Here is an 11,899-nt window from a genome sequence, read left to right as displayed (position 1 = left end):
TTCGCAACGCGACGCGCCTTGATTTGGCAATGGACGCATCTCAACTACGCGGACAAAACTATAAGGCGTGCATAGGCTTTCATGCATCATGCGCAGCAAAATATAGTACCACCATACAAGTACTTTTCCCACGTAAAACGTGCTGTTATAATTTATAGCTGTACTCGTATATACATGCGTGCTTTCATGTACGAAAAGGCAAAATGTCCAAGCAACTTTGCTCAAATAGTTTATGATTTTTTATTTCGACTTCGAAATTCATACGAAGTACATGCAGAATTCAGTGTCGCCATTTTAGCGATTTTCCCGCTAAATTAAGTGACTTTTCTTGCCTCTTAGCGGGAAAAATGTTCGTCTAGCGGCTAGCAGATTTTTTAGCGGATTTTGAATCTTTATTTCGTGGGTCTCATTGTTTTAGTGGATTTCAGGACGTGAAGTGGATCTGAACGAAATGAGCAATTCTCTTCGTAGGCTTCAGTAAAAAAATAGTGGCCGGCGGGTTATGTGCGAGGAAGGGAATTTATCAGCGGTGCCGGCCGCTGGCTCGTTGGTGTGGCCAGTTGGCGTGGGCCGTTGCATGGCAATAGTGTACTAGAATTAGTACACTATAATGGCACGCCTCGAAGAAGCCCACGGAGAGATTCGTAACTTGCGCCTCTCCGCACCTGGCTGCTGTAGGGTTTCAACTGATTCTATGCATGACACCATGCATCGACCATGCGAGGCGCGGTGAAAGGCGCCTAGGCGCCTCGGTCACTTTGCTACACCCTATCTCGCAGATTACTTCGGAACCAGCATCTTAAAAAAAAAAAATCAGTCACTCTACACTTTGAACGCTCACTCAGTGCTTCCTCCTTGCTTCTTTGAGCAGAATAAAGCAGTCCGCTTTGTATACAGGGTGTTTCACCTAAGACTTTCTGCAATTTTTAAAAATAAGCTATTTGAATTATATGCGCGCTTTTTGTGGCATAGCATTGTCAGTGGTGTACTACATCATAATGCAGCTAAGACGTGCTAACTAGCAGGCTTGTTAACCAACATTTAATAATTAACTTTTAAACTATTACCGTTGGGCTCCTTAATTATTGAGAGGCATGTAGGCCACCGTAAGCAATACCCATATCAGTTTTTAGAATTTCGAAAACGCGGTTACCCTTGGCGCTGTGGCCCAACAAATTTCGCCTACATCGCGCCAAAATACATGCGGGTTGAGAAGCTTGCAGGCAAAGCAACCTCTCCAGTGAACCTAACTCGTCGAGATAGCCAAAATTTGTTGGGCCACAGCGCCGAGGATAATCGCGTTCTCGAAATTCTAAAAACGGATATGGGCATTACTTACGGTGGCCTACGTGCCTCTCATTAATTAAGGAGCCTAACGGTAATAGTTTAAAAGTTAACTATTAAATATTGGTTAACAAGCCTGCTAGTTAGCACGTCTTAGCTGCATTATGATGTACTACACCACTGACAATGCTATGCCAGAAAAAGCGCGCATCTAATTCAAATAGCTTATTTTTAAAAATTGCAGAAAGTCTTAGGTGAAACACCCGGCTGTATATCGGCATTGACTGTGGCGCTGCGGCAGAAAATAACCTATCCCAAACGGTGCGCACGAGCATGGGAGATATCATGGCAAAAACGCCGAAAGTGAAGTACGCTCAAAAGTTTCGAGACGAATGGCTTAAAGACCCGGGTCTGAGCAGCTGGCTCCTCTGCAAGAAAACACCCAATGGATTGAAGGTTGCTGAATGTAAGTTTTGCAGGTGCCAACTCGGATCCAAGTACAACGAACTGAAGGCTCACAAAGATACAAAAAAGCACCAGAATGATACTAGCATATTGGGCCCGTCAGCAGATTACATTCCCAAAAAGAACTGAAAGCAATGCCGTGAGCACAGCAGATCTCGAGGGCAGGGCCGCGTTGTTCACAGCTGAACACTGCAGCACTGCCGACCATCTGGCAGAATGCATCAATTAAGAAATCATTCCCAGACAGTGCGGCTGCCAGAGACTGCCGAATGAAGAGGACAAAATGCGCTGCAGTGGTTAAAATGTTCTTTACCCGCTCTTTAAAGAGGACCTTTCATCAGACATTGGCAACAGTAAATACAGAATCATTGTTGACGAATCAACTGACATATCAGTAACAAAATATTTGTCAATGTATGTCATTAACCACAGTGAAGCAATGTCGTCACTTGTAACAACATTCCAGTCCCTGTTCGTGCAAGGAACATGCGATGCGCGAGGCAATGTAAAAATTTCGGAAGTGTTCGCTGAAGCTCCCGGTAAAATAAACCTATGAAGAATGGCCCTTGTGGAGTACTTTTTATATGGGTTATTTCGGACTGTGTATTTGAGGAGAACAGGATTACCTTACAGCCTACTTATGTTTGGTTTTCTTTACTCACGCTTTTAAACAAAATTGCTGGCAGGAACGCTCGCAGGAACGATGCGGTACAAGCTGCCCTGGACGCTGCCAACGAATGTTGCTCAAAAAATAATCTGACTGAACGCTTGAAGAAAATGCTCTTTCCTCCTAGCCACAGTTGCGGGATAAAATATGCCACCTTTTCCTTGACCTCATGTTCATGGCTGGTTGTGATACGCGCACAAGCAGACGCCGCTTCAAACGGCGATGCGCATTCTGGTTTGGTTTAGTTTGGTTTATGGGGTTTAACGTCCCAAAGCGACTAGGCTATGAGAGACGCCGTAGTGAAGGGCTCCAGAAATTTCGACCAACAGGGGACCAGAGGTTCTCTAACGTGCACTGACATCGTACAGTACGCGGGCTTCTATTATATTTCACCTCCATCGAAATTCGTGGGGTTTCGTTTTTGCTTAAGGAATCCCTTTTTTTTATCACAGTTCTAACTCTGGATCGCTACATTTCCTTGCATTTCTAAGCCAAGGAAAGACGCAGTGCAAGTACTGCGATGCTAGATGTTTTACATCTAGCATCGCAGTACATATTAGCAGATATTTTGGTGTTTTCCAAAAATGTTTAGCGGATTATTAGCGAAGTTTTGAAAACATTTTGGTGGAATGCTCGGAAATAGAGGTGGCAACACTGCACGTGGTGGCGGCATGATGGCGGGAAGATCACTTTTGCACGGAGCCAGGGAGTGACAGTACAGTGACGGCCGTAGCGTCTGCTGAAGATTCAACGAGCGGGAACGGTTTTCGGCACCGGGCGTATTAGCAGCCAACTTCGCGATGTCACAGAAGTCGCGAAAGCGCTACAGGCAATACTTGGAACCTGGTTCAAACGGAAAAATTCCCAAACAAACCCTCTGGAACATCCGGAACAGACGCAAAAGGGGTGCCGTTAAGGTATGTATGTATAGATTATGTGCGCGCTCGTGCATGCGCGCGCGTGCTTGCGTGCGTGTGTGCGCGTTCGTGCGTGCGTGCGTGTGTGTGCGCGTGCGTGTGTGTATATGTGTGTGTGTGCGTGTGTGTGTGTGTGTGCGTGCGTGCGCGCGCGCACGCGTGTGTGTAAGTGTGTGCGCGTGTATGCAGTGTAAGTTAGCGTCTGCATTAAAATAAGGTGCGCACAGACAGTTGAAATCGGGAACAGCGAGCATCTACTGGGTCACTGAATACTAGAGCGCGCAAAATTTTCCACACAAGCTCTGCAACATGCAGAAAAGATCGACTCAAAAAGTCTACCTATCGTATGTGCGCGTGCCTTTATCTCAGCGTTGAATTAAAGACCGAGAAGACACTTTGAAAGGGAGCAGCAAAACGAGAGAGTTAGCCTTTAGAAGTTTCCTTAGAAATGGCGCGGAGACCGCTGTGCGGTAGCTAAAGGTATGTCTTATCTGTAGATCTTCTCCAGCGGCGAATTCTTTTCTGTCCGCGTTTCATTTGATGGCTACTGTAAAAAGGTAGATGAAGAATCGCAGGGTAGCAGACATTCATTAACCCATGCCAACAGTTTATAGTATTGTTTTTTCCTTTCCTATTTTTAGGATGACGCACCACTCATCATGAATGATCCTTCCAGGGCTTTACAGAGTGGCATTTACTGCTCAGACCGGCAAGATGGGGACATTCAAGGAAGCAGTCCCAGTCACGATTCTCCACATGTTATGGGTCCGGTAAGAAATTCTTCCAAGCTAGTTTATTCATATCTAGGAAAGTTGTCTGTTCATAAACAGGACAAGGACCAGGCAGCAAAAAAGGAAAAGCAACACCACAAGGCACAAAGTTCAAACTGCTTTTTTTTTTGTGTGGATCAAGTGAACTGACAGGTTATATAAGCAAGGAAACCCAAAATTTCTACCATGTTTACCACTGTGTCATGCTCCAAGAGTCGCATTGAAGTCTCAAAACAAATAGAAAGAAAAATAAGCCCCAAAAACAGGAAACCAACTACAATGTAGTTGCTAAGCACAAAGTTTGTTTGCCTGTGGTTATCTGCTGTCTCACTACATAATATATTCAACTTAACAGACCACCAAAACAGACCACCAGTAAAGGAAAAAAAGACTGTGTGCAAGACATGAGCCATGTGCTACTGATGATGTCATTTACTGCTACTTTATTATTAGTGTATTACCACATAAGTGGCCTTGAAAAATTCTAGGGAGTCTCGGTCTCTCTCTACTTAAAAATGTTAACTGGTAGCTGTTAGCTTCAGTGACGGTGCCAAAGAGAGGTAAGAGGTGGTGATTTTGGCCTGAAAGTTGTCGGCCCGCATAAAAAATTTGCTGAACACTTCCTTGAGATCCTGATAAAGAGGATGAATATTGGCAATTTAGCCTTCGTTAGGCTCTCTCTCTGGTCAGTATGTGAAGCTATCGCCACTGTTTGCTGTTTTATTTTTTGTCCACGTGCACGAATGTGACAGGCATCACGCTTGTCCGAAATTTAACTTGCCACCTCTCTATGAAGATTCTGGCACAGCTTGTGGTCACTGTTGTCGTGTATTTGAATGTTACTCACAGAAAATTGCCTTGCATAGGTGCCAGCGGTGTCCTAAAGGTTTGCAGTGCACCTTTGCTTGTCTTAGTCATTTTGGCAGCCTAGCTTTCTTTCGCATCAGTTGACAGAAGAATGAAAAGTTCTCTTGCACCCCCTTTGTTGTACGTTGGGACAGGCTTGCAAACCACAGGCAGTGGCGGGTTAGGACTCGCTGTCTATCCTAATTTCACCTTCGTATGGGCCCTGCACTGCTAGAAAATCACAATTAACTGAGTAGCTTAGGTGGTAGCTTAAATAAAGCATGTGTTTACTGAGCTCAATAGACTGTAGTAGTTACATGGGCAGAATAAGGACTGTTCTTGAGCTAAACATGCCCTCACTTGTGATAATGAATATTTATATTTATTAATGCATTGACATTAAGCGCCCTGTTTAGCAAAAAATGTGTCGTTAGTGTTGTCGACATTGTGAGCGGAAAATCACGAGCATGCCTCTGGCCGGAGGCAATCAGATCGGTGACATGGCACGGCGCTGATTGGTAGGCAGTTTGCTTGATGTCTGCAGGCTACATGATATGTCGGTGTTGGAAGAAGCTGCCAACTCTGGTAGCTCTTGTGAGATGCGAGTAGAACCTGGGACCCTTAGATCCCAAGTCAGACATGTTACCCCTAGGCCAGGAAGCCGTGTTTGTACAGCTTGGTTAAGGCAGGGCTTTATAGCTATGCCGGGTCTTTTACATGATATGGTATCCTTTTTTCTTCTTTTTACAAAAATTTCCCATATGTAAAAATTTAACTGGTTCTTTTTCTTGAAATTGGAACGATTTATTTGAGTAGTTGATGACTGCATGCTAATGAATATGTTTTAGATAATGGCAGCACAAATTAAGGGATTAGTGATTAAGCTAGCAGCAAAGTGCATGCACGTTAACAACGATCCGCAAAGGGGTGCCGGAGACTTGAGGCATTGACGCTATCGCGTCATGCCCTTAAAAGTAGCTCGTGTGTCCCCCCAATGTTTTTGGTTGTGTTCTCATAGTTGCTTTTCAAACACTTGCAATGGGCATCACTACCTGCAAGAAGGCAGGTGAGGATGCCTGTGGTAACAGTTCGCATCCACTTTTCTTTTTTATCTTGCATGCCAACTGTTGGTTGTGTTTGGCTTGTAATTTCTGCTTCTTTTTTTTATTTTTAGGATGACACTGCACTAAATGTGAGTGGTCCTCCCAGAGCTTTACAAAGTGCCGATTCATGCTCACACCTACAAAATGAGGATTTGCAAGGTAGAAGCCCCAGTCAGGATTCTCCAGATGCTGTGGGTTCATTGTCACCCAACATCGGAGACGATGGAGCACATAACGCCAGCTGTGCTAATGAGAACATCGGTCCATGCTCTGAGAGGGAGACCAGCATACCCGAAACTGGTGCATGCTCACAACCAGAGCCCACCCAACCTGGAGGCAGTGAAGAAGACGTACCTGCTGCCGCGAACAGGAGTGAGGACAATAATGAAGAAAGTGAAGTTGATGATCCTGACGCGGAGAGATTAACCTATGACTTCCAGGAACAGTTTGAAAGATTGTCTGCTGAGACTCTGCCGCACCAAACAACAACGAAAGCAGAAGCACTCTTGTTGGTTTTAGCTTATGTTGTAAATGCAGGTCTAACATGGGCACAAGTAAGAGGTCTGCTGATTTTAATTAATGCTTTGTTTGGGTCAGAAGTTGTACCAGGCACCACTTATTTCTTCAGGAAGCTGTGGAAAAATCAAAAGGAAGCACTGAAGCTACACTTTTTTTGTTCGGCATGCTATGATTACCTTGGGACTTTGTTGAGCCTTGGAAAAAAAACAGCTGTTAAATGTAAGTCATGTGGCGTCCAAAAGATAGTGCAGACTTTAATCAACACTGGAAGCTTTTTTTTTATGTTTGACTTGAAACAGCAAATCCTTGACTTGGTGAAGCAAACAAGTGGGCCTCTTTTTGGAAATCTCCAGCAAATAGCGACAAGATGTCACAAACCAGGAACTTATGCCGACATCACGGATGGTGACCTGTACAGGAGCACAAGAAACCACTTGAACATGACTTGGTCTGATCTCACGCTCACTTTCAACACGGATGGGGCACCAGTGTTTGAATCTAGCAAGTCTTCAATATGGCCAATCCATTTTGTAATTAACGAACTTCCATTTCAACTGAAATGGCAGAATGTGACCATTTCAGCCTTATGGTTTTCAAAAACTCACCCCCCAATGCACCTTTTTATGAAGAGGTTTGTTGAAGAGGTTTGCAGTATTAGGAAGCTGACATGGTACCATGCTGGGACAGCTGTAAAGTCTGCAGTTCATGCTGTCACCTGCTGTGTGGACTCCCCAGCCAGAGCGGCCCTATTAAACATGAAACAATTCAACGGGTATTTTGGCTGCAGTTGGTGTTGGGAAAAAGGCACAGCGATTGACGGTGAGTGTGGATCGTATTTTTTTTAAATCAAAAACGTTTCTTTTGTAATAAATATAGTTTTTAAATGTGCCTGGGCAGCTGATGTGGCTAAGCAGTGTTCAAGGCTGAACACTCAGTTCATACTAATGCCTGCTGCTTTATTGGGGGAGAGGCGTGTTGTGGTGTTGGGCTAGCCTTTGCTTTCTGTCTGATCTTGTCAACATAACTTGCTTGAAATATGCTTGGGAAGCGTGCCCATGTGTACCTGTTTCTAATTCTTTCTTCAATAGACCTCTCCCGGCCTACGTCATCAACGCACGTGTTTCTGGTCCGATGGGCAAAACATGCGCCATACCGAGGAGGCTCTCACAGGGAGAAGAAAGGCTGCCAGGCGTTTCGAATCAGGGAACAAAGGTGGTGGGCGAGCGCTCGGCACCTGAAAAACCGGTTCAGAACCGAAAGTCGACGATTTTGCCCATCGGGGCACACCTTTTTGACGTCACACTGTTTACATCAGGGAGAGGTCTATTGTTTTTTTTTTATCAAAAATTTCCACTTTGGGCCCTATTGTTCGCTTCAGATCGGTTTGAGCCTGTCAATGCCAAGCAGGTGCCGGATATCGCTCGTTCTACTTCATTTTTTTATTTTGTTTTGGCTGGAGCCACTATTTTAGGGACGAGTCACTGCAGGGACCCGTTGGGAAGAAATATGGAAAATTCAATCGAAGTAAAAGTAACTTGCAATCTGTCGTAATTTGCAATATAAGCAGTGTTAAAATATGCTGGGCTTACTGAAGCACTGCATTCGTTTGTTTGGCAAATGCCAGAAGTAGTCTTGAGAGATAACAATACACCAACACTGAAGCACAGTTAACAAGAACCTGCAAAAGATAGGAGTCATTTGTGTCAATGATGGCGTGGTGTGGATTCTTGGACTCGGTCAAATTTCTAACACATACCAGGTCGGACTAAGTGAAACTAGAGTTACCCATAGGGCACTGCACATTATACTGCATGGTTTGGTTGCTAGTCTATTAGCTGCTCAGCTAACTGCTTCATGGATTGGGAATTTGTGTAAACAATCATGATGGCAAATGGTTTTGTAGACCTGCTCAGCTTGCCTCGTTTCACAAGTGTGGATACGCAGCTGGATGGCAGGTGTAGAGCATCCTTTTGGCCAAAATGGCGTCATTCGAGTAGGAACTTAATCATTGCTAAGTTTTTGCCAATAGCATGCATGATATGATACTGTTGATTGGAAATAAAACACAGTGTAGGCTTTTCATCTTGATGCGAAGACTAGAAATGTAATATTGACATGAGGATTAAGTAGAAGAAAGCGATCGCAGTGGGTAGAAGTAGACGACGCTAAAGTGTAGGTCGGTTTTCTCTGGTGCCCTCGTTCAGCCGCTGCTGTTCCCTTTCAGTGTAACAACTGTTACAATATAATGGCATTCTGTTCTTAAAGTACTTTTTGATTCGGAAACTGTTACCAATTAATGCTGCCCAATGTTGCTACGGTAGTTGCCAGAAAAACCATGATATCTCAAGTACAATGAGCAGAGTGAAATAGATTGATAGCAACCTGCTCATGTAGAATCTGTGCTTGGACAGAGCTAAAGCTCTGGCTGGATAAGTGAAACATGGTGCCTGTTGCAAATTTTACAGGTGAAGTCTAAGCAAACGTTTATATCTGGTGAATGTAGATGCAACCTGCCCTGGGAAATATGTGTGCTCAGAAAGAAAGAAAAGATAGCAAGTCGAATGAAAAATCAAACATGAAGGACAGCGTTGTATTTATTGTGACTTTCAATGGGAATTATCCGTGGATTTTTTTCTTAATGAAAATTGGTTTTTATGAAGCAACCACATTAAACATTGCATACTATTCTATGTGCAGCAAAAAAAGGAGTTAATTTCCATCCAATTTTTTACTATAATTTTTAAAGAGCCTGTTAACAGGTGTTTCAGAGAGAAGCCTTTTTACCCAATGTTGAGCAGCAAGCAGCTCACCGATATTTATAATCCGTTGCAGTTGTAACAACTTACCAGGCTTCAGAAGAGAACAGTGTGACTTTCATTACATGGTGGATTATCGCCATCATGTATAGCTGCTTGCCATGACAGCAGGTTGATTGGGAAGGCAGGATCCCCAGCTTTTTTTTTATTGAAGTGTCTAAAGATACACCCGAGCTACCCGGCTGATTCTCATTGAAGGTACGGCGAACTTCACTGCAAGTGCATGGCTAAGTCACATCTAACGCATGTCTGCATTCTGGTTGCTATCCTCACAAGTAGCTCAACCACTAAGCTTTCACAACTTTCGAGGAGGTGCAAAGAGAAGTTCACTCATGCTGACATCTTGGCATTCCCATAGTGATTCAGATCGCCCTCTTCACTCCTGATTGTGCACAGCAAGCACCGCTGCCATTCGCACATATTGCATGCAAGTGACTGTGGCAGGCAACGAGACGTCAGCAGAGATACACATATTGCCTCGCTGCTTTTGCTTCTTACTTAGTAAACAATTAGTAAACTAGAATTAAAATAACAATGCACACAAGGGTGCAGTTTCAACTATTTATTATGCCATAAACTGATGTAGTGAAAGAAAAATGTATTCCAAGCTGCCTAAGCAGCCACCGTAATGACAAATGTGAATATGTTTTTGTCCAGGAACAGTGAAGTTTCCCTGTCATGGTCAGGTGGCTGCTGAGAGGACGCATGCAGGTGTGCTTAATGCGATGCTTCGGTCAACGCTGGAGAAGACTGCAATCTTTGGCATGAAAGGCCCATCTTGTCTTATGAAGCTGAAGGGTCTGGACCTTGTCTGGGGACTACCTCCAGACTACATGCATTGTGTGCTGGAGGGTGTGACCAAGCAGCTGACTGAGCTGTGGCTTTCAGCCACGGGATCGGCCTTCTATATTGGCAGGCACATTAACATCTTGGATTCGAGGCTACGGTGCATAAAACCTCCAATCACATTTGCAAGGATGCCACGGCCACTTTCAGAACGTGCATTCTGGAAGGCCACAGAGTGGCGGTACTGGCTACTATTTTATAGCTTGCCATGTCTTTCAGGGTTTCTTGTGCATACATATGTGTCCCATTTTGCCCTTCTTTTGAAAGCAGTTTTCTTGCTATTGAAGGATGTGGTCAATGAAAGTGATATTAGTGATGCAGAAAAGCTACTCTTCCAATTTGCTACACAAGTCACAAAACTCTATGGAGAGGCAGCAGCAACGTTTAACGTTCATCAGCTGCTTCACTTACCAAAGGCAACACGGATGTTCGGACCACTTTGGGGCATTTCAACATTCCCCTTTGAGGATTCTAATGGCCGAGCCTTGAAGCTCGTTTCGGCTGCAAAATCTGTGCCAATGCAGGTGGCAGAAAGGTGCATCATGCATCAAACATATGGATTTTTAAGTAGAGAGTTACAACTTTCAGCCCGCCTTGCAGCTGCTAAATGTGAACTAGAATCCAAGAGCAAAAGGTGGTTTCAAACGTGTGTTCTTGGAGCTGCTCAGCCAATTCGAGAATTGTCGCAGAGTCTTGAAAAACTCTTCGAGGAGAGATTTGCTTGCGTACCTAGCATTTCCAAGTATTTTCGTGCACAGGTGGGCAGCATCATCATTCATGCCGCAGACTATGTTGTACCTAAGAAGAGCTGTACATGTTATGTAAAGATGAAGGACGGCACCTACTCATATATACTTGGTATTTATGTGGCTCAGAATTCCATTTATTTTCACTGCCAGCAAATGCTCATCGTGCCAAATGTGTCCCATTATGTGCCCCATATTGTGCCTTGTGTGCATCCACCGCTGACAGAAAACCACCATTTGTTTTCTACTGAAGATGTTCTTGCACAGTGTGTGTTTGTAAACATAGATAACGTTTCATATTTGTGTGAGGTCGGAAATGAGCAAGAACGATGCTAGATGCTTTCATGGCAAATTTAGCTGTGTGCCAGTGAGTCATGAAAAATTTTGTTTGCTTTATTTGATCCTCAGACAGTGTCTAACAGGAGGCCAATGCTAAATGATAACATCAGACAAGGCCTTGGTCCCTTGTTCAAATTTGTACATCAGTGAACAACACGGCCATTTTATTCACATTTTGAGCATTGAAATTCTTTTTTATTTTTGGTTGTCGAGTCCAGTGGAGTTTAATTGACGACTGAAAGAGATGTTGCTTTTTGCACTGCGGAATTAAGCTTATTGTGATAAGAAACTATATTGGCCAAAGGCGCGAAAGCCCATCTATTTTTATTGTTCTGTCCTTTTACTCTTGATTCAGGAGAAAGCTACCTCCATGTCAGCTGTCGTCACACCGTGATGTGAAAATTTAATGAGCTAGTTTGCAACTTTCAGCCTGCAGTTAGGTCCATTTTTAAAGTTCTGAGGCTGCCATTTGTTTCTTATTGTATCCAAGATACAAATGCAGATTATTTATGAGGAAAGCAGTGGTACTTTTGTCAACAAATAGTATTTAAACATGACGATTGAAACATGAACAGCGAAAT

General features: G+C 43.8%; 1 protein-coding gene across 1 annotated transcript; it reads left to right on the top strand.

Moving 5' to 3' along the window:
• Positions 1 to 6,238: 6,238 nt before the first annotated feature.
• LOC149326430 (uncharacterized) lies at positions 6,239 to 11,315 on the top strand. The gene is made up of 3 exons (XM_089564576.1): positions 6,239 to 6,243; positions 6,330 to 7,390; positions 10,045 to 11,315. The coding sequence occupies exons 1-3, from the start codon at positions 6,239 to 6,241 to the stop codon at positions 11,313 to 11,315; spliced, it is 2,337 nt and encodes a 778-aa protein (XP_089420702.1).
• The last annotated feature ends 584 nt before the right edge of the window (positions 11,316 to 11,899 follow it).

This window comes from Amblyomma mixtum, chromosome 10, assembly GCF_055824585.1.
Source record: "Amblyomma mixtum isolate Tamu chromosome 10, ASM5582458v1, whole genome shotgun sequence".
In the NCBI taxonomy this organism is placed as follows: Eukaryota; Metazoa; Arthropoda; class Arachnida; order Ixodida; family Ixodidae; genus Amblyomma; species Amblyomma mixtum.
Note: the sequence above shows the minus strand (reverse complement) of the source record. Positions and strands in the feature narration are given on the sequence as shown.

Coding starts and splice junctions, on each gene's coding strand:
- LOC149326430 (XM_089564576.1), top strand. Junction 7,391..10,044: donor AAAAGGCACAGCGATTGACG/GTGAGTGTGGAT, acceptor GTTTTTGTCCAG/GAACAGTGAAGTTTCCCTGT.